The sequence below is a fragment of the Culex quinquefasciatus genome, chromosome 2 (genome assembly GCF_015732765.1).
Source record: "Culex quinquefasciatus strain JHB chromosome 2, VPISU_Cqui_1.0_pri_paternal, whole genome shotgun sequence".
NCBI lineage: Eukaryota > Metazoa > Arthropoda > Insecta > Diptera > Culicidae > Culex > Culex quinquefasciatus.
The window spans coordinates 205,349,486-205,371,842 of NC_051862.1; the positions used below are offsets into that span (position 1 = coordinate 205,349,486).

The 22,357-nt window shown below is 40.3% G+C and overlaps 1 protein-coding gene across 9 annotated transcripts in view; it reads left to right on the forward strand.

Annotated features, from left to right (window-relative positions):
* Positions 1-20,322, forward strand: part of LOC6045430 — a 118,924-nt gene extending 98,602 nt beyond the window's left edge. For 6 of the 9 annotated variants that reach the window (XM_038256140.1, XM_038256137.1, XM_038256143.1 and 3 more), the window contains 19 exons: positions 20-168; positions 226-501; positions 571-858; positions 917-1,003; positions 1,849-1,914; positions 2,079-2,123; positions 2,669-2,710; positions 4,252-4,341; positions 4,401-4,480; positions 4,535-4,695; positions 4,763-8,159; positions 8,241-8,350; positions 8,421-8,533; positions 12,282-12,403; positions 12,466-12,616; positions 12,682-12,983; positions 13,086-13,863; positions 13,931-14,052; positions 18,185-20,322. In XM_038256140.1, coding sequence (XP_038112068.1) covers positions 20-168; positions 226-501; positions 571-858; positions 917-1,003; positions 1,849-1,914; positions 2,079-2,123; positions 2,669-2,710; positions 4,252-4,341; positions 4,401-4,480; positions 4,535-4,695; positions 4,763-8,159; positions 8,241-8,350; positions 8,421-8,533; positions 12,282-12,403; positions 12,466-12,616; positions 12,682-12,983; positions 13,086-13,863; positions 13,931-14,052; positions 18,185-18,350 — 6,545 coding nt within the window. In that variant the 3' untranslated portion in view covers positions 18,351-20,322. Of the gene's footprint in view, positions 1-19; positions 169-225; positions 502-570; positions 859-916; positions 1,004-1,848; positions 1,915-2,078; positions 2,124-2,668; positions 2,711-4,251; positions 4,342-4,400; positions 4,481-4,534; positions 4,696-4,762; positions 8,160-8,240; positions 8,351-8,420; positions 8,534-12,281; positions 12,404-12,465; positions 12,617-12,681; positions 12,984-13,085; positions 13,864-13,930; positions 14,053-18,184 lie in introns of those variants that run through there. The other 3 variants (XM_038256142.1, XM_038256144.1, XM_038256146.1) reach the window with 3 other exon arrangements.
* The last annotated feature ends 2,035 nt before the right edge of the window (positions 20,323-22,357 follow it).

Consider the following 22,357-nt stretch of genomic DNA (forward strand, 5'->3'; position numbering starts at 1 on the left):
TCCTCTCCCCCTTTTGCAGCCCAATTCAAGGAGGGTCGACCGCGCAACCTCGGCCGTGGCGTGTCCAAACCCAAGAAGAACACCGTGGCGTCCCTGTTGGCGCAGAGCCGGGCCGTCGGCTCGAAACCGCTGACGGCGCAGCAACTGCTCACGCAGGAAGCTGAAATTGTAAGTTCTGCAACCGTACTCAACTCTGTAGATCCCGATTGACCGTCTCTTTCCCAGGAAAAACTCCGCCAGGCAATGATCGAAGCTAGTCAATCGATGGAGAGTACGTCCAACACCAACACCGATACCGAGAGCGTCGCCGAGTCCGGCATGTCCGAGTCCGAGGGCGAGGAGCAGATCAACGTGAAGGAGCTGCGCGTCCCGCTCGAGAAGGGCTGGCGCCGCGAAACCGTCATCCGCGGGCTCACCAAGAACGGCCAGATCAAGGGCGACGTGTTTTACTATCCGCCGCAGAGCCTCAACAAGATGAAGGGCATGAACCAGGTGCAGCTGGTGAGTTGCCTCCCCCGGAACCCCTTGACGCAAGACCTCTTAAACTAATCCACCTTCCTTCAAATCCAGTACCTGGACCAGTTCAAGCCCAAGGACCTCACCCGGGACAACTTTAGCTTCTCCGCGAAAGCGATCGTCGGGACGTTCCTGCAGCCGGCGCCCCCACCGTACGCCACCGACGGCGAGTACATCAAGATGACCGACGTGGAGGTGGCGCGCCGCCTCGAGGAGCTCAAGATGTTCACGCGCCACACGGCGCTCGGCGTGGAGCAGCGCATCGAGATCGCCAAGCAGCAGCAGGCGCTGCGCGACGCCAAGAAGATGGCCAAGGACGAGATCAGCAAGAACAAAGAGAAGGTGGGACGGAACTTGTTTATATGTGTGTTGAAAAGACTTCTGAACGGTTAAATTTCAGGCTCGTCAGGCAAAGGAAATTGAGCGCAACGAACGGCTCGAACAGCAGCGCAAGGAACGGGAACTGAAGAATCAGCAAGCGATGGAGGTGAGTTCGATTAATCCAGTTTGAGAGTGGTGGGACGGCCTGGTCAGAACGGACGTCCCTTAGCTTTGAAAAGGAATTGCATGGCGAGACATTTATAATAAAATATTATTTCTGACTAGAATGCTCAGAATTGTTTATAAGGCGGGACGTCCAAAAATCTAGTTAGGAAGTTTTTAGGTGGGACAACCTGCAATCTTTAAAAAACGCTCATCAAGATGGTTAGAATTGTGTTGCATGGTGAGGTGAAAATGCTTGTTTATCAATTTTTTTAAACGTCTGGTGTGGTGGGACGGCCTGCTGCCAAGATTATAAGATTAAATTGACTAGGTTAGTTTGCAGGACACAAAACCATGATTTTCACATTTTTAACAAAGTGAGAAATTTACATAGTTTCTGTTGACATGGAAGTTCGGAAATCTTAAAATTGATTTCTTGGTTCAATTTTTGTCACGGGATCACGGGATTGTCAGGGTTAGAATATTAATATTGTTAAGGACTGTCTCATTTGATGTGGTGGGACAGCCTGAAAGTGTACGATGTAACGAGTTGATTAATGGAATCTTCAAGGTGGAACTGTAATGAAATGTGCACTTCTAATCTTATTTGGAAGTTTTGCTGCTGAGCAAGTGTTGTCTTATTTTGTTACGTGGTGGGACAACCTCAAGTTTTCGAACAAATAGATTAGTTGATAGTTTTGCATGGTAGTACATTTATCCACATCACTACTCAGTACAAATTTGTTAGAAGGGATGCAAGCAATTTAAGTTGAGGAAAATTGAAAGTGGTGGGACAGACGCATGATTTGAATTTAAGACAAACTTAACATGTATTTTTTGTTTACTCAGGCTAAACGAAAGCGAGAGGAAGAGCTCGCCCGCCAAAAAGCCGAAGAAGCTGCCCGGAAGCAACAGGTAAGTCTTCACTTTATAATAAGCTTAAAATTTGTTAAAATTTACCCTAAATTGATTTACTTTTCTTTTCAAAACTCAAATTCAAACTCGAAAAAAAAATTTTTTCATTTGGCATCGGCGATATCAAACAAACAAAATCCCACACTCAAATTCCATAAATTTAGGAGAAAGAGCTAAAACGACAGCAAGCACTGTTACAGAAAGAACAGGTACTTTTGCCCGAATTGTGGCTTAGCTAGAGTTTGCGTGCCAAACTGTAGTGTTGTGTCTCACTCCTGTTTTAGACAAGAATCCCCCCGTTGAGATTAGCGATTCACGAGAGTGTGTGAAAGTTAGAACGTCATTAGATTTGAGAGCTTTAAGGAGGCATTAGACTATGACAAACAAACTCACACTTTTTGTCAGTCTAATACCTCCTTTAGTTAAAACTGTGTCCCACCTTTTTGTGTTGTGTTGTGTTTTGTATAAAATAGTTTTGCCTTCCTCACCTCCGTATTATTTAAAGCTCCACGTTGTCCCGTGTCGTTTGTGACTAACAACCATTTTTAGGTTAGGGAAATTTAGGAAACTTTATGTTTTTGTAAAATAATGAGTTAGGAAATCAAGCACATTGTTCTCACCGAAAGTTAAAGTTGAAATTTAGAGAATAGAAAAAAATGCCACACTTGTTAAATGTTGTCTGTGATGTTAAAATATAGGATTATTTAAAAAACTTTTTTGTTTTCTCTTCTTTTAACGCAATTTTGTTCTCCAGGAACTCGCCAAACAGAAAGAGCTGATGTACGCCGTTGAAATGGTAGGCATCAACTGTGTTAATTTAATTTAAAATTTTCTATAACTCACTAAAAGTCAACTTTTTGTGTCAATTTAATACAACTAACTTAACTTCAAATCAGTTCATTTTTAAAACAATCAGAATTATTTTGTTATTCTCCTTTAAAAAAAAAAAGTTGCATGATAATACTAACAATTTAATTTTGATTTAGAATTTGATGACTGATAATTTTGATAGCATGAATATTCCAGACGAAACTAAAATTATTTTGTTCATTCGATCGCCCAGGTTGACCGTTTGTCATTTTGACCTTTGGTCCATTTCGATTTTTTGTTTTAGGACCATTTGAACTTTGCGTCTTAAGTGCTATGGACCTATTGTCATTTTGACCTATTGTCCTTTGGACCTATTGTTTATTTCGACCTTTTGACCTTTGGATCGTTTGTCTTTTTTACACCTATTTTCCTATGGTCTTTTTGTGCTTTGGTTCATTTTTCACTTTGACCACTTGTCCTTTAGTCACTGTTGACCCTTTGTCTTTTGGAACTATTGTACTTTGGGTATGTTTTCCTTTAGACCTATTTTCCTTTGGACCTATTATCCTTTGGACCTATTGTCCTTTGGACCTATTGTTCTTTGGATGTTTTTGGGACCTATTGTTCTTTGGACCTATTGTCCTTTGGACCTAATGTCCTTTAGACCTGTTGTCCTTTGGACCTACTGTCCTTTGGACCTACTGTCCTTTGGACCTATTGTCTTTTGGACCTATTGTCTTTTGGACCTATTGTTTTTTGGACCTATTGTTGTTTGGAACTATTGTTCTTTGGAACTATTGTCCTTTGGACCTATTGTCCTTTGTCCTATTATTCCTTTGAACCTATTGTCCTTTGGAACTATTGTCCTTTGGACCTATTGTCATTTGGACCTATTGTTCTTTGGAACTATTGTCCTTTGGATCTACTGTCCTTTGGATCTATTGTCCTTTGGACCTTTTTTTCCATTAATCCTATTGTCCTTTGGGACTACTGTCTTTTGGACCTATTTTCCTTTGGACCTAGTGTCCTTTGGACCTATAGTCCTTTGGACATATTTTCCTTTGAATCTATTATCCATTTAGACCTTTCATCTGCTCTGATGCTTTTGTCTACTTTGACCTTTTGTCCTTTTGAGCATTTCGACATTCTGAACCACTTGTCCTTTGAACCGTTTATTCATTTTGACCTTAAGTTCTTTGGACATTTTGTCTCTTGGACCCTTCATTTTTTTGACCTATTGTCTATTTTGACATTAAGTCCTTTGGACCGTTTGTTTGTTTTTTTTTTTACCTATTCTCCTATTTAAAGGGCCAACCTTTTGTCTTGTGCACCTTTTCCTTTTTTTGAGTATTTTAGAATTTTCAGCCTTAAGTTATTTTGACCTTTTTTATTAGTTTGGAATATTGATGTTTTTGCTAGTGTTCGTAAAGTAGTAGTTTCATAAGTGACTAATTTTGATTTGTAGAAGTAACAAACATAGTTTTGGAAAACAAATTCTAAATAATTCGATTCATCTATTTAAAAAAGGAGCGAGAACGACGACGCCAGCACATGACGCTGATCAAGCAGCTCGAACTTCGCCGCAAGTTTGAGGAGAAGGAAAAGAAGAAGCATCAGGTAAGATTGAGATAACCGTAAAAAATAGTCCAACGATACTGACTGATTCGATCTTCTAGGTCATCCTGGACAAGCTGATCCAGCGCGAGAGGAAGCTGACGATGCGCAAGCGGGACACCAGCATTCTTCAGGAACTGAGGTAAGATTCAATGCTTCTTGTGTTAAGGAAGTTTCTTGACCATTTCAATTTCAGAAAACCCCAAGAGGACACGGAAATCGGCGACCAACCGGTGCTGCCGAACCTGCCGCGAATCCCAGGACTCAAACTGACCGGCACCGGCTTCGCTGACCTGCTGATGGTGTTTGAGTTCTTGCACAACTTTGGCGAGACGCTCGGCTTTAGCGAGTCCACAGGTAAGTTTCCCCTCAAGCTGAATAAGTGACAATCTCTTAACTGAAACTTCGTTTCACCCCCCCGCAGACATGGAAGCCCTTCCAACGCTGCAGTCGCTCCACTCAGCTCTCACCTGCGAAAACGCAATCGAAGCCGAGGAAGAGCTGCTTTCCGTGATGACGCACCTGCTCGTGTGTGCCATCGAAGATCCGGGCATTCCGAACCCGGGTCGGCACACGACGCTGCTCGGCCAAACCCTGCGCCAGGCGGACATTACCCACTCGAACGTGTCGGAGATCCTGCGGATATACCTGTACGCGGTAGCTCACGGCGAGGTCAAGCAGCAGAGTGGAATCAGCTTGGAGCGCGAGCGCGAGCGGCATCACCTGCCCACCGAGGAGGACATCAAGACGGCCAGCGACAAGAACAGGCAGTTTTACGAGCTGCTGTCGGAGAACCTGCGGTACAAGCTGTCGGAGCTGCTCAAAGACAAACCGTTTGTGGCGCTGAACCCGACGACGAAGGTGCAGATCCTGGCCATGTTGTGCAACGATTTGCTGCTGAACAAGGCGGTTTGCAAGCAGATCGAGGGAAGTCTGGAGACGCAGGCTCAGCTGAAGAAGGAGCGCTACCTGCTGGACAACAAGATCAGGAAGTACAAGATGTTGGTTGCGAGGAAGCAACGGCTGGAGCAGTACGAGAAGGCTCAAGCTGCTGCGCTGGAAAAGTCCCTGCAGATGAAGGCTGCCGAGGAGGCGAAGCGGGCAGAGGAAGCGGCAGCGGCTGCAGCCGCGGCGGAAGGAATCGTCATCGCTCCACCGACTGGAGAGGACAATCAGGCGTCTCAGACGCAACCGCAGCAAACAGGGGAGGAAAAGACTGAAGGAGGCGAGGGTGAAGTTCTGGACGCAACGGCACCACCGACGACCGATTCTGCGCCAGTTCCGGCCGAGGTCGAGCAGAACCACAAAGACGAAACGGTGCTGAATCCTAGCCAAGAATCTCTTCCACCGCTCAACAACGGCACAATCACCCCGATGGAGGACAGTCCCATCAAAGCCCCACCAACGCCACACCAACTCGAGGAGTCAAAGTCCAAGGAGTTGAGCTTCTCCGAGATGGGTGACATGTCCCAGCAGCACGCACCCGGTGGCGACGTTGACCATTCGTTCTCCAAGTCGATGACGATGCACCACGAGCATGCGCCGAGTGAGCGTAACGACGACGACAACAGCGACCTGGAGAGCGAGGGAACGCAACTGGAGGAGGACGAGGACGCGCATCTGACGGCCGAGGAGGCCCAGCGGAAGTACGACAAGATCCTGGAGACGTCGTTCCAGAACAAGAGTCAGCTGGAGTACGCGTTGAACCAACTCCGGGTCAAGTGCTTCGGCCAGGATCGCTACTGGCGCCGGTACTGGTGTCTGCCCAAGTGTGGCGGCGTTTACGTCGAGGCGATGGAGTCGGCCCAACCGGATGTGTGCAAATACGAGTGTGCCCTCGAGGAGGCTCATGCTAGTCAGGAAGCGGCCAAGGCAGAAGCTGCTGCGGCTGAAGAAGCGGCTGCAGCTGCCGCGGCCGAAGCCGTTGCAGATGCGGCAGATGAAGCGGAGGGCATTCCGCGGTTCATCCCCACGATAGCGGACATTGTGAAGCGCGACCGGGACAAGAACAAGGAGAACAAGGACGCGAATGAGTTCCCGTCGCACCACATCGGTGGGCTTGAAGAGCGAAAGCGGAAGCGAAGTGGTCGGAGTAAAAAGAAGCACGACTTCTTCAACCAGGAGTGCACGAACGACAGCGAATCGCAGGACGTGCAGGACGAGGACAACTCCCGAACCAGTTTCAGCAACTGCGAGGAGACTCGGACGGATTCGCAGTCCGAAGCGGAACACGCACCGGCTCCGGTGACCCCAGTCGCCCCACCGGTAATCGAGGAACATCCAAAACCCGTGATTCCACCACCGGTCCCCATGGTCCAGGAACCTCCTGTTCCACCTCCGATCATGCTGGGAGCAGCGAAGAAGAAGCGCGAAGACGATCACCTGATGGACATCGAAGATTCGATCCCGACGGCGATTCTAGTACAAAAGGGCAACAACCACGACGAGACGAAGATTGTCGAGGTGAACAATCAAATTGGCGGCGTAAACTTGAACAGCAGCCGAGGACCGCAGGAAGACAACGACGTCCAGCTGGTGCAGGAGGAAACCCCCACGATCACCATTCCGGACGACGACACCGAGAGTGGCGATCAGCCGTTGCGCGAAACCGAACAGCCAGCGGGACTGACGACAAACGGTGGCGGTGGAGGCGTCGGCGACGCCGGCAGCAACTGTGATATTAAGCCAAAACTGGAGAACGGCGAAATTGGCGCTGACGAGGAGATGGAACTCGGCGAGATCAAGTCCGAGGAGCGCATCAAGAAGGAACTCAACTCGGACCAACCCATGGACCGGTGGTTCTCGATCGTGGACAAGGAACTTCCGCTCGCTAGTACCGAGTGTCCGCTGCCGTCGATTAAGGGCACCACACCGTCGTCCGTCGCCCGCCAAGTGTATACGAACATTACCTGTCGGGAGATTTGCCAGATCCAGGGCAACCGATGGGACATCGGCAACAACATTCAGTTCTTCAGCGTGCCGCTGGAAAAGATGGTTGAGATTCACTTTAAAAATGAATCGATCCTGTCGCTTTCCGGCCTCGACGAGGACGAAATGGCCGATGTGATTGCCAAGAAGATCAAGCTGGAACCAGCGGCGGAGTCGGACACGAAGCCAACGTTGATCCCGAAGCGGGAATCGATCGACGAAAGCCAGCTGGACGTTAAACCCGATGTCAAGCAGGAGGGCGAACCCGAAGAGTACGGAACGTTCTCCCTGCCCGCGTACATGACGCTAACGCTCAGCAACCTGACCGCGTACGTCCAGTGCGACCAGTTCCAACCGCTGCAGATGACCCCCGAAGAGGAACGCCAGCTTGAAGAGGTGAAAGCGCGTGGAACCCTAGCGAAACCCGAAGTCAAACACGTCCCCAAGGACCTCCGCCACGGCTGGTGGAAAATCAACGACATCGAAGAGCTGAACGAACTGATCAAGTCCCTAAACCCTCGAGGAGTCCGCGAGCGATCTCTCCGCCAAAGTCTGCTCGAGTCCCTCCAGGAAAGCGTCAACCTGTCAACCCCCTTCCCGGTGGCCCACCCCCGCGCCCCCATCACCAACTGGACCGAGTCGGAGGCGTGGAACGCGTGGAACCCGGCCATCGCCCGGCGCGTTGAGATCGCCCTGCTCGATCAGATCGAAGCCATGGAGGACAAGGTCGCTTCGGCGTCCATGCAGATGAAGGGCTGGCAGGTGCCGCAGCGGGACGGCGACAGCGACAACGGCATCGTCGAGGACGTCAGCATCGAAATGCTGCGCGAGCGCATCGCCGGCCTCGAATCCGCCATCGAACGGCGCTACCTCAAGCCACCGCTCGGCATCAAGTGAGTAAAGTAGTGACCCGAGAGTTGAGCACAGACCGCAGTGTTGAACCCGAATGCAACTAACTTTCGTTTTTCTTCCAGCACGACCGAAGCCCAGATGGCAGTGATTGCCCAGCAGGAAGCGCACCACCACGCGACGATGAACTCGTCCAACTGCTCAAACAGCTCCGAGGATGAAAACATTCCGAAAGGTTTGTCCGAAAATCAATCCCCGAATCGAACAGTTTTCTAACGACATACTTTTTGCTTCATCCCGCGTAGGTCTCATGTCCTGGCGCGACGCCGTAGAACGATCGGTCACTACCGCCCAGCTGTCGATGGCACTGTACGTGCTCGAGTCGTGCGTCGCCTGGGACAAGAGCATCATGAAGGCGGTAAGTTGTGTGGAACAAAAAAAAAAGTTGTGTGAAGAGTGCCTGTGTGATCCCAAATTATCCCCGTTTCCCAAAGTCAATACTAGTAGAATTAGTTCGATATCCAATTTCTCCCGTTTCTCAAAGCGTAGAAAGTGTGCGATTTTCCTTCTTTTTCAAATCGGCAGATGCGCAATTAGTACTTCTTTAAACTAACTATTTAGTTTGTTGCTTTTTGTTTCCTTTGGTTTGTTTGATTTTCTAAAAAAATACTAACATTGACCGTTTTATTTATGATAAATGAAAATATAAGTGAAGAATCAAATTTAAATACTAAACAAAAAAAAAATGAAAATTAAAGAATAAATCGCTTTATTTGGTTTGGCTTTCAGTTTTTCTTGTTTATGTTATCAGCTTATGAAAAAATCTATAATGTTTGAAATTCCAATCGGACTTAATTTGTGAAGATTTATAACTGTTTGAACTTATTTATTTTATTTTTTCCTGATAAATTTCTCGCTTTTTACGGGAATGATAACATCAAATGTAGATATTTTAATACTTTATTTGAAAACATTTTTCAATTACTTGTTCATTTAAAAAAACAAATAAATGCAGTACAGTTTTCAAATGTTTTATCCTTTTATTTAAAATGTTTAGTCCTTATATCCAATGATTTTTTCCTGCAAGCCATGTAATTATCAAGGTTGTTAACGATAACGTTATCGAGGCTAACAAACGATAACAGTAATATTATCGCAATTATTGTCGAGCCACGATTATTAATAACCGTAATTTTACGAGAGCGAATTTGAAATAACTTACTAAAAGTTTTTTTTTTCAACTATATTTTGTAAATCCACGCCAAGTTTTGCTTATTGAAGATTTGAATAATTAAATATATTCATAATTATAAAAATTCAAGTATATTTAAAAACAAACTGTGACAATTCAAGTATTTTATTCAAAAAATCACTATCGAATTACACGTCAAACTAATTTGTTTTATATTTTAGCTTTATTATAACTTTTTTTTTCGAAATTTGCAAAATAAATATCAAACGAAGTGATATTTTGTATGTATTTTCACTTTATTAGATTTTTTTCTAAAGCTAAAATTTTCACAAAATACCGTATTTTTTTTCGAAAGTACTCAAATCAAACGAAGCGAAATTTTGTATGCTTTTTCACTTTATTAGAGTTGTGTTCTGTGAAAAATTAAAAAAATCATAAAATACCGTATTTTTTTCGAAAGACTAAAAAAAATATTATTGATATCAAACGAATTGAAATTTTGTATGCATTTTTCCTTTACTACATTTTTTTGTAAAAGACTACGATTTTCACAAAATACGGTTTTTCGAAAATTCTAAAAAAATTGTAATTTGCAATATTCGATAATACTATAAAAATAAAATTTGCTGTATGGGTATCAAACGAATTGAAATTCTATATGCATTTTTACCATGATATTTTTTTTTTGTAAAAAACTTGAATTTTCACAAAATACCGTAATTTTTTGAAAACTCTCAAACTTTCAAAAGTTACAATATGGGTATCAAACGAAGCGAAATTTGTTATGCATTTTCACATTATTATAGTTTTTTTTTCGGAAAATACTAAAATTTTCACAAAATACCGTATTTCTTCGAAAGTACTCAAATTTTCATTACGTGCAAATATTGGTATCAAACGAAGCCAAATTTTGCACTTCATTAGAGTTGTTTTTGTAAACAATTTTTTTTTGCAAAATACCTTATTTTTTTGAAAAATAACTAAAATTTTAAAAATTTCCATTATGGGGGTATCGAATGAATTGAAATTTGGTATGCATTTTCACTTTATTACATTTTTTTTTGTAAAAAACTACGATTTTCACAAAATACGGTTCTTTCGGAAATAGTAAAAAAATATATTTTGCAATATTCGAAAATACTAAAAAAGTTTAAATTTGCAATATGGGTATCAAACGAATTGAAATCTTATATGCATTTTTTAAGTTATTCTTTTTTGTAAAAACTAAATTTTTTACTAAATTCCGCATTTTTTGAAAATTCTCAATCTTTTATAATTTACAATACGAGTATCAAACGAAGCGAAATTGGTTATGCATTTTCACATTATTAGAGTTTTTTTTTGGAAAATACTAAAATTTTGACAAAATACCGTATTTCTTCGAAAGTACTCAAATTTTCTTTATTTGCAAATATGGGTATCAAACGAATTGAAATTTTGTATGCATTTTTACTTTATTACATTTTTTTTTGTAAAAAAACTATGAATACAAAAATAGTTAAAAATATATTTTGCAATATTCGAAAATACTATAAAAAAGTTGAAATTTGTATTTTTTTTTTTGTGAAAACCTACAATTTTCAAAAAATACCGGAAAATACTAAAATTTTCACAACTTACCGTACTTTCTGTATTTTGTTTTTTTTAAGGTATTTTTTTATCAAAATTTTGTAAAAGTTTGGGCATTTTACATCAAATATATTGAAATATGAGATTTTTGATAATTTGAGTACTTGGTAGTAAATAAACATACAATGTTATGGGTTTATTTTAAAATTCTTGAATTTCTAAATTTAAAATTTGGGAAACTAACGACATGATTTTATCAATTCATTGTTTTTGCGCTTATTTTAATTTTTGAATATTTTTTTAAATTTGCTGTTTGGTCTTTATTTCCAAATTTCACATTGTTTTGTTCTCATTTAAAAAAAAATGAAATTTTTAGAATTAAAAATTAGATGGATTTAAAAAATATATTCAGCCTAATATTATTAAGCTATGGAAATTAAACACAATTTCTCGTTTTATTATACTCGTATTGTAAGTCACGTAAAGATGAGTATTTTCATAAAACAATGGTATTTTGTGATAATTCTAGTATTTGTCACCAACCCTGCCCTCTTAAAAAGTTATTGCGTTATTGTGGATTTACTGTATAAAACTAGTTTGTGCTGTTCACAAATATGTGGCTTAGAGAAGAATTGACAAATTTGTCAAATAAAGACATTTATAATGATTAACGAGATATGTGCCTTGTCTTATGCAAAATTAGAGAAAAATACAAACATTTTGAATTTATTTTTTCTTATTTCCAAGGCTAAAATCCTAAAATCAGTTCGATATAAGAAAGGAATCTAGCGACTTTCATATTTTTTTAGAAAGCTCACATTTTTTAATTGCAATTTTTGATACAAGTTCTTATTACAACAGCAATTTTGTTTAATGCATGCTTTTATCTTCTTCAAATAGTTTCATTATTAGTTCTCCCTGATCTAAAATCTTAACCTCAACTCACCACTTCCATAAGTTAATTCATTTTTCTCCTTTCGTTTTCTTTTCTGTTTTCTCTTCATTTCGCGTTCGGATTTTGAAATTTTTGGTTCTCGCGCGCGCGCTCGCTCGACTAACTACTCATCTGCTATAATTGCCGCATTTTTGAACACACCTAACACACACAAACTAATCGCTTGGTGTTGTTGCCATCGCCTAGTCCCAAGCCGACGTGTCCAATGGGTTGACCCCATCGACGCCGTCTAAAAATGCCAAAAAGAAGAAGAAGGAAAATGGCACCACCGCTTCCGCCTCCTCCTCCCCTCTGTCCACGCCCAAAAGTCCCTCCAGTCCCTCCGCTTCCTCTTCCAATGCCGCCCGGGGCGCCCTTCTGGCGGCCAAAACGCACCTGCTGCTGCAGCTGCGGAAGAACCGGCTCACGCCGCGAACGAGCCTTTCGTCATCCAAAAAACTTTTATTGCAGAACTGCCAGTTCTGCCAGTCGGGCGAGCAGGAGGACAAGCTGCTGCTGTGCGACGGGTGTGACCGCGGCTACCACACGTACTGCTTCAAGCCACGGATGGACAAGATTCCGGACGGGGATTGGTGAGTTGGATGGGAGATTCTTTGAAGACCGGGCTTGTAACTGGTTTGATTTTTTCGTATAGGTATTGCTTCGAGTGTAAAAATAAGGCCACCGGCGACCGGAAGTGCATCGTGTGCGGAGGGTTGCGGCCACCGCCGCTCGGAAAGATGGTCTACTGTGAGTTGTGCCCTCGGGCCTACCATCAGGACTGCTATATTCCGCCGATGTTGAAGGTGAGTTGATGAGAGAGGTGGCTTCTCGAGTTGATGTGATCTGACCGGTTTCTTCTCTCTTCTAGTATCCTCGCGGCAAGTGGTACTGCACCAACTGCATCGGGAAGGCTCCCCCGAAGAAGAAGCCCCAGCGGAAGCCCAAGGAGAAGTCGTCCAATCACAACACGTCGCTCAACCAGTCCAGCCTGAGCAATCAGTCGGCCAACCAGTCGCTCAACTCGTCCCATGAGGAAATCCCCCAGCAGACGTCAGCCACGGCGCCCTGTCCGATGACGTCCCCCACGTCGGCCACCACACCGTGCGGCGGAGTTGCCGGCCTGCAGACGACGACGGGCACCGCCGCCACCCTCGGAACGACGCCGTTAAGGTAGCTATTGAACACGTTTGAAATGAGCCTCAACCCATTTCCCAAACCCAAGCAAGCAAGAATGAATTCTCTCATTAAAACACTGAAAACCCATTAATACAGTCCAGCACATTCAGTAGCATCCACGACGACGACGACGACGACCCATGAAGAGCCGTTGTCGACAGCGGCGACGACGGCAGCGACCGCGACGAACTCAGCAGATTTCAGCCAGATGACGATGCCAACGCCAACACCGCCAGCAATTGCATTTCCGCAGTACGCGAACCTCGAGGGAACGCCCGTGTCGAGCGTACTCAACAGCTTCCAACTGCCGCCGCCACCCTCGACGGCCACCACCTTCGACGCCCAGCAGCAGCACTACCAGCAGTACTATCAATCTCAGCAGCAGCAGCAGCAACAGTATTACCCGGATTACGTTCCAGAATCTCAACCACCCTCCTCGCAATCTCAACCCGACAGCGGCGCGGCCGCCGCCGTCAACACCAGCATGGACAACACAGCGGGCAGCTTGAATGCCTCCTCGCTCGGTAGCAACGACGATTCGACGACGGCAGATCACCAACCTCAAGAGCAACACGGTGCCGCCGTGCCCTCAACGCCCACCTCGGGTGGTTATTCACCATCCGGATCGACCTCGTACGACGAGCAGCACAACTCCGAGAAGCCACAGCAACCACAACACCAGGAATCGTCGTCCTCGGAAGAGCAACAGCCGGTGCCGGCTCCGGCGTTGACGTCCTCGTCGTCGTCGTCCTCGCACAAAAAGGACAAAAAGGATCGCGATGAGGCGCGCGAGCAGGCCAAGAAGGAGAAGAAGGCCACCAAGAAGCTGATGAAGGAGCTGGCGCCGTGCAAGGCGGTGCTGGAGGAGATGGAGGTGAGATGAGCGTGATTTGAAGGTAAAGAAGGGTTATTCTAAAATAATTTTTCTTCAATTTTAATAGGTCCACGAAGATTCCTGGCCGTTTCTCCTGCCCGTAAACACCAAGCAGTTCCCGACGTACCGCAAGGTCATCAAGAACCCGATGGATTTGTCGACCATCAAAAAGCGGCTGCAGGACATGGTGTAAGTATCTATTTTTCAAATCCATTAAAAGATTGCCCTTGTATACAAAAATGCAATTATTATCAAAACGTCAGCCAGGGTGACATTGGGTCTGGAAAAAAGGATTGGGACATACAAATATACAGTATGTAAAAAAAAGTTTGTACACCCCTTGGGCACTATACGCATTTTGTGATGAAATATGCAAATAAATAAAAGTTTGATAATATCCTAGTTTATTGAAACATAAGAATTTAGGCCGTTGCAAACACTTTTCAAAGTTTATGTCCCCCCCCCCCTTCAAAATTTGTCCTAAAAATCAGGGGGCAAAACAAATATTTTTTTCGAAAAACTTCAAAATTTTAATGTAAATAGAAGTTTAATCAACTGAAAACAATCTAAATTGCATTTTTCTGCATTGATAATCAAAAAAAAAAAACGCAAAAAATTGAATTTTCGTCAATATTTACATATTTTGGAATCCAATGATTGTAAAACAGGTGTATAATGCAATTTAAAACACTTTTTTCATTCAAATGTTGAAACCATGGCTCGTAAATTCAATTTTTAAACTTTTTTTTTGCCCCCCCTCGACTTTGATCAAAGGCGAGGGACATAAACTTCAAAAAATATTTGCAAAAGTTTTATGAATGAATATCTGAATTTCAATATATTTTCATGAAAATTAAATATTTTTATGTGAAAAACTCGTTAAACTGAAAGATTGTGCTCAATAAAAAAGGCATTTTTGGCCTTTTTTCCATTCGACCTTTTGTTCACTTTTGACTTTTTGCCCATCGACTTTATGTTTTTCGACCTTTGTCATATTTTAAACTAGAGATATTTTTTATTTAAAAATATTAAAATTTTCAGTGAGAAAAGTGTATGGTTTCGACCAGCGATGGAAGAATCATCAAAAAAAATCTGTTGACGCTCATCAAGAGAAAAAATCGAAAGGGAAAATGGCTCTCCTCTCTCGCGCACGAGATATCGTTAGAAGAAATCTAAAAAAATATCATCTTGATTATTCGGCGAAACGTCTATTTCACTACCTACTACACTTGCAGGTGTAACGCCACACGTTTAAAAATGACCTGTCACTTTTTCTAGATGGGCAATGTGTGTAAACCAATCGAATTAAATAATTTTAAGTGATGCTATCAACGAAATTCTCAAAAAAAATCTACTGATTCATTGTTTTTTCGAGAAGTTTGGGAGCGACTTTCTTTTACGTGGTTCGTCTTTTCTCACTTTCGCGGAAATGATTTTTTTCCGATTATTTTTTGCGATTATTCCAACCCTGGTTTCGACAAAGTTGCTAGGGTAGGCATGCCTGATGTCGAAAAAAAATCTCATCCCCCAGACCCAATGTCACCCCTGATGACGGTACAATAAAAAAAGATGTCTTGAGTTTATTTGACACAAGATTGTTAACGATAAAATTATCGAGTGTCGATAATGATAACGATAATCTATCGTTATCGTTATTTAGATGATTCTATCGGGATAATATTTGCAACGATAAAGGAATATAACTCATTTTTAACTTGTTTTTAAAATTTACTTGATACAACCAAATCATGTTAAATCTTTAAGAATATATATTTTTTTGTATTTACTTTTTAAAACTGACTACCTTTATTAGTCAGCTTTAAAGAATAAATACAAAAAAATAAATTCCTTATTTTTTCATAATTATCAATATTGGTATCAAACGAAGCAAGATTTTGTATGTATTTTCACTTTATGAAAGTTTTTTTTTTGTAAAATAGGTACTCAAATTTTAACATAATACCTTTTTTTAAATACTCGAATTTTCAAAAATTCTCAAAATATGTTATATAAAACGGCATTTTTAAATATGCTATTTTGTAAAAATTGGAGTATTTACTAAAAAAATAAGTGAAAATAGGTACATGAAAAATCTCGCTCCCTTTGCAAAATTTTGCTTCATTTGATATTGCAAATTTGATATTGCATATTGCAAATTACATGAGTATTTTCGCAAAAAATACATTATTTTATGAAAATTTGAGAATTATGAAAACTTGCGTATTTTATCCAAAAAAACAGTATTTTGCAAAAAAAAAAAAAAAAAAAAGAATTAAGAAAGCAAAAATACATACAGAATTTCGCTTCGTTTGATACCTCAATTGCAAAAATAAAAAATTAAATTTGAGTTATTGAAATCTATCGTTATCGTTTTTTTGATAAGTCTTTCGGCGATAATCTTATCGCCGATAATAGACGATAACTCAGTTTTTAAATCTTTCTGAAATCGATTGATTCAACCATATCATGTTTAATTTTCAATACTTTCACTAATAATATATTTCGTGAAAACCTAGTAAGTTTCAAAGTATAAATATATACTCAAAATTGTTCACAAAATACCGTATTTTTAAAGAAAATATTCTAATATTTAAAATATGCTATGATGCCCATGTTTGCATTAATGTCCCATGTGCAAAAATAGTATTCTGAGAAAAACGCATTTGAAGTTTGTCCCACACATAAGGCTACGTGTTAAGTTTTGGCGATAAAACTGGATTTCCTCCTGATTTTTAGAACAAAGTACTGGATGTTGTAGGCTCTTATGAAAGATCACACGATTTTGAATCAAACTGCATTAATAACTCAAAAGCGATAAAATGCATATGGGACAATTATGCAATCAGGGGCAGTATATGGGTATCAACAAATTAAAATTTCGTATGCTTTTTCAATTTATTACAGGTTTTTGTAGAAAATACTAAAATTTTCACAAATTACCGTATTTATCGAAAATACTAAAATTTTTAAAATGTGCAATATGGGTCGCCCCTACGATAACGATAACCATTATCCTTATCGTCAGACGATAATTTTATCGATTAACAACCTTGAAAATTTCGCTTCGTTTGATACCCATAATAGCGAATTTTAAAATTTATAAAGTACACTTTTGTTTTGTGAAAATTTTATTATTTTACAAAAAAACTCTGATTATATATATAATTTTTGAAAAAAAAAATACAGTTTTTTTTAGGATTTTACGAAAAAAAAAACTCTAATAAAAGCGAAAAGCATGTAAAATTTTGTTTTGTTTGATACCCATTTTGCAAATAAGGCTGGTACAAATTTTATTTAAAGTTTTTGTCCCCTCCCCTTCAATGTTTGCCCGGAAAATCATATAAAAATCTTTTGAATTTTTGAAAATTTTCGATGTCTACTTTCGCTAAAGTTTTTTTTCGCTAAATTTTTTGTTTTCGTCAAATTTTACATTTTTTGAAAACCTTTTTTTTGCAAAACAACTGAACTAGTGTAAAATACATTTTAAAACACTTTTTCCATGCAAAAGTTGAAACTATGGCATGTTATTTTAATATTTATATTTTTTTATTTTTTTGTCCCCCCCTCGACTCCGGCCAGAGCCGAGGGACAAAAACTTTTAAAAATATTTGCATCGGCCTAATGAAAATTCTAGTATTTTCAAAATACAATTCAGAGTCCATTATCCGAAGCCTGGATTATCCAATGTACGATTATCCGAAGGTTTGTATAGGACTTCGAAAAAGTTGATTGCCTATTAAATTACAAAATGCATTTTCAATACTGCGTCATCGCCATTTTGGCCGCCATCTTTGATTTTAAAATTCTAAATCACTTTAGCGTAGTTTAGGAGTTATACTTGAGCTCGACAATCAAAAATAAAACAACAAAAAATATTTTTTTTGTGTTTCGATTATCCGAAATTTAATTTTTCTAAACCCTTCAGTTTGGACTATGTACTGTATTTTGTGAACATGTTTGAGTATAATACTTTTAATCTTACTAGAATGATAAAAAAATATATTCTTGGTGAAAGCTTTGAAAACTTAGCATGGATCGTCCCGACCGGTAACCTTTATCGTTATCGTTAGACGCTAATATTGACGACCTTTTTTTATCAATTAGCAACCATGGTTTGACACATTTGAAAACTGCCTTTTTGTGAACATTGCCAAAAATAATAATAATTTTTTTCAAGTTTAATAATTATACTTCCAATTATTGTGAGAAGCTCAACAATCACTCGCAAGACAATTTGTCACAATTTTAAACATACAGAAAAAAACAATTTACCTAGTTTTTTTTTTAAATATATTCTTCATTTTCCTTCTCTCCCTTCCAGCTACAAATCCCGCGACGACTTTATCGGCGACGTGCGCCAAATCTTCGACAACTGCGAGATGTTCAACGAGGACGACTCGCCGGTGGGCACGGCCGGCCACGGCATGCGCAAGTACTTTGAGCAGCGCTGGGCCGAACTGACGGAGAAGCACTCGGGTTCGTCATGATGCCACGCCCCACCTGCTGTGGCTGTGGCTCCCCCGTCGTCGGAACCGGAGCCTCCAGTTGAGGCTGAGGCTGAGCAAGGTGAGTTGGGTGCACAGGAGAGGCAGCGAGAGTCCTCGTCGTCGGAAGTGGTTGAGGGGAGTGTGGAGGCGACGTTGGCGGTAGCGGATGATTTAGGTTAGGTGAATCTCGCCAAGCGAGAAATTTGGGGGGAAAGTACCGTTGCAGTATTTTTTCTTTCAAACCTTTTTAAAGCTTAGGTTTTTGTGTTGTCAAGCTGCACAGATTTGATTGACTTTTAGACGAAACGAAACGAAAACAACGGTTCAGTATTGTTTGGCAAAATACGGAAGAAGGCTCTAGCGTTTAAGACAAAGTTTGGAAACGAAACAATTTTGGAACGATGGAGGAGAGAAAAAAATATCAAAATCATTAAACTCAAAAACAAAACACATAACTTAAATGTATTCAAAAAAACAAGAAAATAGACTGTTTTACACAAGTAATGGACAAACGATAACTTATTAAACTACAAAACAAGCTCCCCCTTTAACCTTTTAGCATTAGAGTGCGCAGTTGTATTACGAGATAAAGTATAAAAACCTTTCTAAATTACACACTCACACATCAAATTTGGACGAAAACCTGGGTCGTCGTCACTCTTAAATAAGGCAACAACAAACAATTAAATCAATATATTTTCGTCCCCCACAATAATTCGGAGGAAACATTGATTGGACAACTCTAACCAAGAAGCTGTGTAAATTAACGAAATCTCCCCCTCCGTGTAATCTTGCAAAGAGATTGATGTAAATAGTAGCGTTTACGATTGGTCCTCACCGCGTTTTTTTTCTTTCTTACCGTTTAAGTGCAAACACTGAGAAAAATTGAAACGTTTTAAACAAAGGAAGGTGATTTCAACGCAGTCTGATTTTTCTAGGTTCAACTTTATCGTTTCTCACACTTTCAGAGAAGGCTCTCTTTTGTCTGCTTTTTTATATGAAAAAATATATATATTCTTATTCCTAGTTGGTAAGGTAGGGAGACTACAAACACACACAATAAACGTTTACACTTTAAAATGGAATCCCACACAACCACACACAAAGCGAGCGCGAATGCGAGAATGCGTTATTTATGAAGCTGAAAACATAACAAGAAAAATCACATAACGTTAGGAATTTAAATGTTTTGTAGAGAGATCTGGCAGAAAAAAATAAGATCGACTTAAGGCATTAAAACTAATTATACTTGTACATTGGATTCGCTTCTCTAAAATCCCCCTCTAAAATATATCTATAATACGAAACTCAAAAGTAAACCCACTTTCACAACACTGACAGAAACGATGATTATATTTATGAGACCCTCCCCCCCCCCCCCCCCCCCTCAATAAACAATATTAAAAACAAAATCATAATAAGCGCAGTAGTGATTCAATGTGAGAAATACTGTCGATGTACTGAGGAAAAATAAAGTAAACATTAAAAAAACGCAACCAATTAGATGCCGCCGAAACTTGCTAAACCACGTTGGTAGCGCGTAGATTTTAAAACTCAAAACAGTTTGGTAAGTTCGTCCCACACAACAATCACACAAACAGCAACACTTTTTGCGTTAAGGATTTCTGTGCGCTAAAAAAAGCAAGAAAATGGCATTGACTTATAGTGAATTAAGACCGCCCCCTCCCTTTTCGTCTTTTTTTAAATATTGTAATAAGCATTGTAGTATTCTTAATTCTTAATTTTTCCTTTCGTTTGATTTGCGTCCAAACATTGTGCTGAGAAGAGGTGAAGTTATAATAAAACTAAACACACAATAGAAGAAAGAGTGTGTACCGGCAAGAAAAAAAAAAACACAGCAACAGCAAACAGTAACAACAACAAGTATGTTATTATAAATGTACATATTTTGAAGATTTTGCTAGTAAGGTAACTATAAATAGAATAAAATTATTGATGAATATAAAAAAAAGTTTGTTGGTATTTTTATTTAACTTGAAAGAAATGCTCCGTCCGTGTTCCCATGGCTGTAGAATTCTGCAGAAGAAATGTTGCAATTCCGCATGTACGGGAATAGACCTAAGTGCTTTTGTTAATTTGATTTGGTTAACCGCGGTGGATTTTCTTGAAATAATTCGAACTGTCAAAAATCCACCAAAGCATCTACCGGTGGATACTTTTCTACCACAGATTTTTGTGCGATCAATGTGGTAGATGCTTTGGTGGCTTTTTGACAGTTCGAATTATTTCAAGAAAATCCACCGCGGTTAACCAAACCAAATTAACAAAAGTACTCTAATGTTATGCTTGTTACTGTTCGAGTCACTCAAGGAGCTTTTACACTACCGCAAACAAACAAACAAACTCGCACTTCGACGGTAACATTTCAAAAGGCATCATGTACATTTTGACACTTTCTGGGTTATTGCATATTCTGAAAGCACTCCTAATAAGCTACCTCTCCACCAAAAATGAGCAAAAGTTACTTCAGTAAAGTCTGTTTAATCATGATTTTAAATAAAGTAGGGGAAATATACCCATTTTAAGCCTAATAAGCGGTCGTGTTTGAATGATGCTGGATAATCTAGATTGATCCTTGAAATTCACTAAAACCAAGTACACCAACGAGTAGAGCAACTTTTTGTGAACATTTCTGTTTATTTTCACATTTATTAAAAGTTATGCTATTCCTTTAACAAGCATTTACAAAAAATATTTCAAAAATGCATTCTAATCAGTCGAGTGCATTGGGCCACGCCCATTTTTCTATTTTCAGCTTAGTTCTTTTTTTCTTCCAGCGCTCTTTTGGGTCTGCTTAGTGCTGCCAAATTTGATGAAATTGTAAGCGAACACTCACGAATAGTAGCATTTATAGCGAAAGTTTCCTGGCAGCACTTGCTCACTCCAACAGGCGCTGCACCAGCATTTTGGTGGTGTTGGTGGCCACCCTTTGTTCTTTATTTGCCTTCGCTCCTCGCTAGGTTTTCTTCAGCCTTCGATTGGAATGGATATTCAAAATTCAAACGTCAGAAGACTTAGCGCGTTTGTTTTTTGATGGTGCTTGCTAATTGTTTACATTTTTCGGGATTATTTTTCAAGTGAGTGACTAAGCAATAGTCAAAAGAACATGTTGCCGGTAGTTGGAAGCAATTTTATATCTTAAGCGCTTTGAAATTGTTAGCGCAAGTGAAAAGATACTGATGGCGACTTTCGTTAAGCATTTATCATCTGATCTTGCGTGTGGATGTGTGTGCCACCAAAATGATGAGAAATGGTCTCGCAAAATAGAAATTATGATCAAAAGTGCATTAAATTTGATCTTTTTGGCCAGTAAATGGCATAAATTTGCGTGCTTACTCGAGGCGGTGCTGTTGCTGGTAAGTTTATAGCCTAAATAGTATTTTAGGAGCTTTAATCGAGCATCAAACTCTCCATATGATGAAGATAGGTGTTTGATTAGAAAGGGTATATTTCCCCTAATATAAACAAAATCTCTGCCATCAGCAGTCCCTGTTTATATAGCCCTGTCAACCTGTCAAACAAAAGGCTACATAAACCTCGTGACGAAAAAAAAGCAACAAGAAAAAAGCGCCATGTACATTCGGCGAAGAAAAACGAAACATAACAAAGCGCCCCCCTCAGTGACAGCAGGGTGATATCGACGTTGGTGATTTCAAAAGAAGTTATGTTTGTTTTTCTCAAATAAAATTACGGAAATAATGTTTTATTGAATATGGATGATCAAGTATCAACAAAAGCAACGTTTTTCATCGTTTGTTATCATTAGAACATCTTATTTTGCTCTTAATTAAAAAATGGTAATTGAAAATGGATGCTCAACATTCAAATGCGTTTTTCTCAAAACGCATGGTTTGTACATGATGCTTTTTGAAATGTTGGCATCGACTTTTTCGTTTTTGACAGTTTACGAAACTCGTAAACAAGGCGAAATATATGAATCTGACGTTTGTACAAACAAATCACGGCAACCAAACGATGCAGGCAAA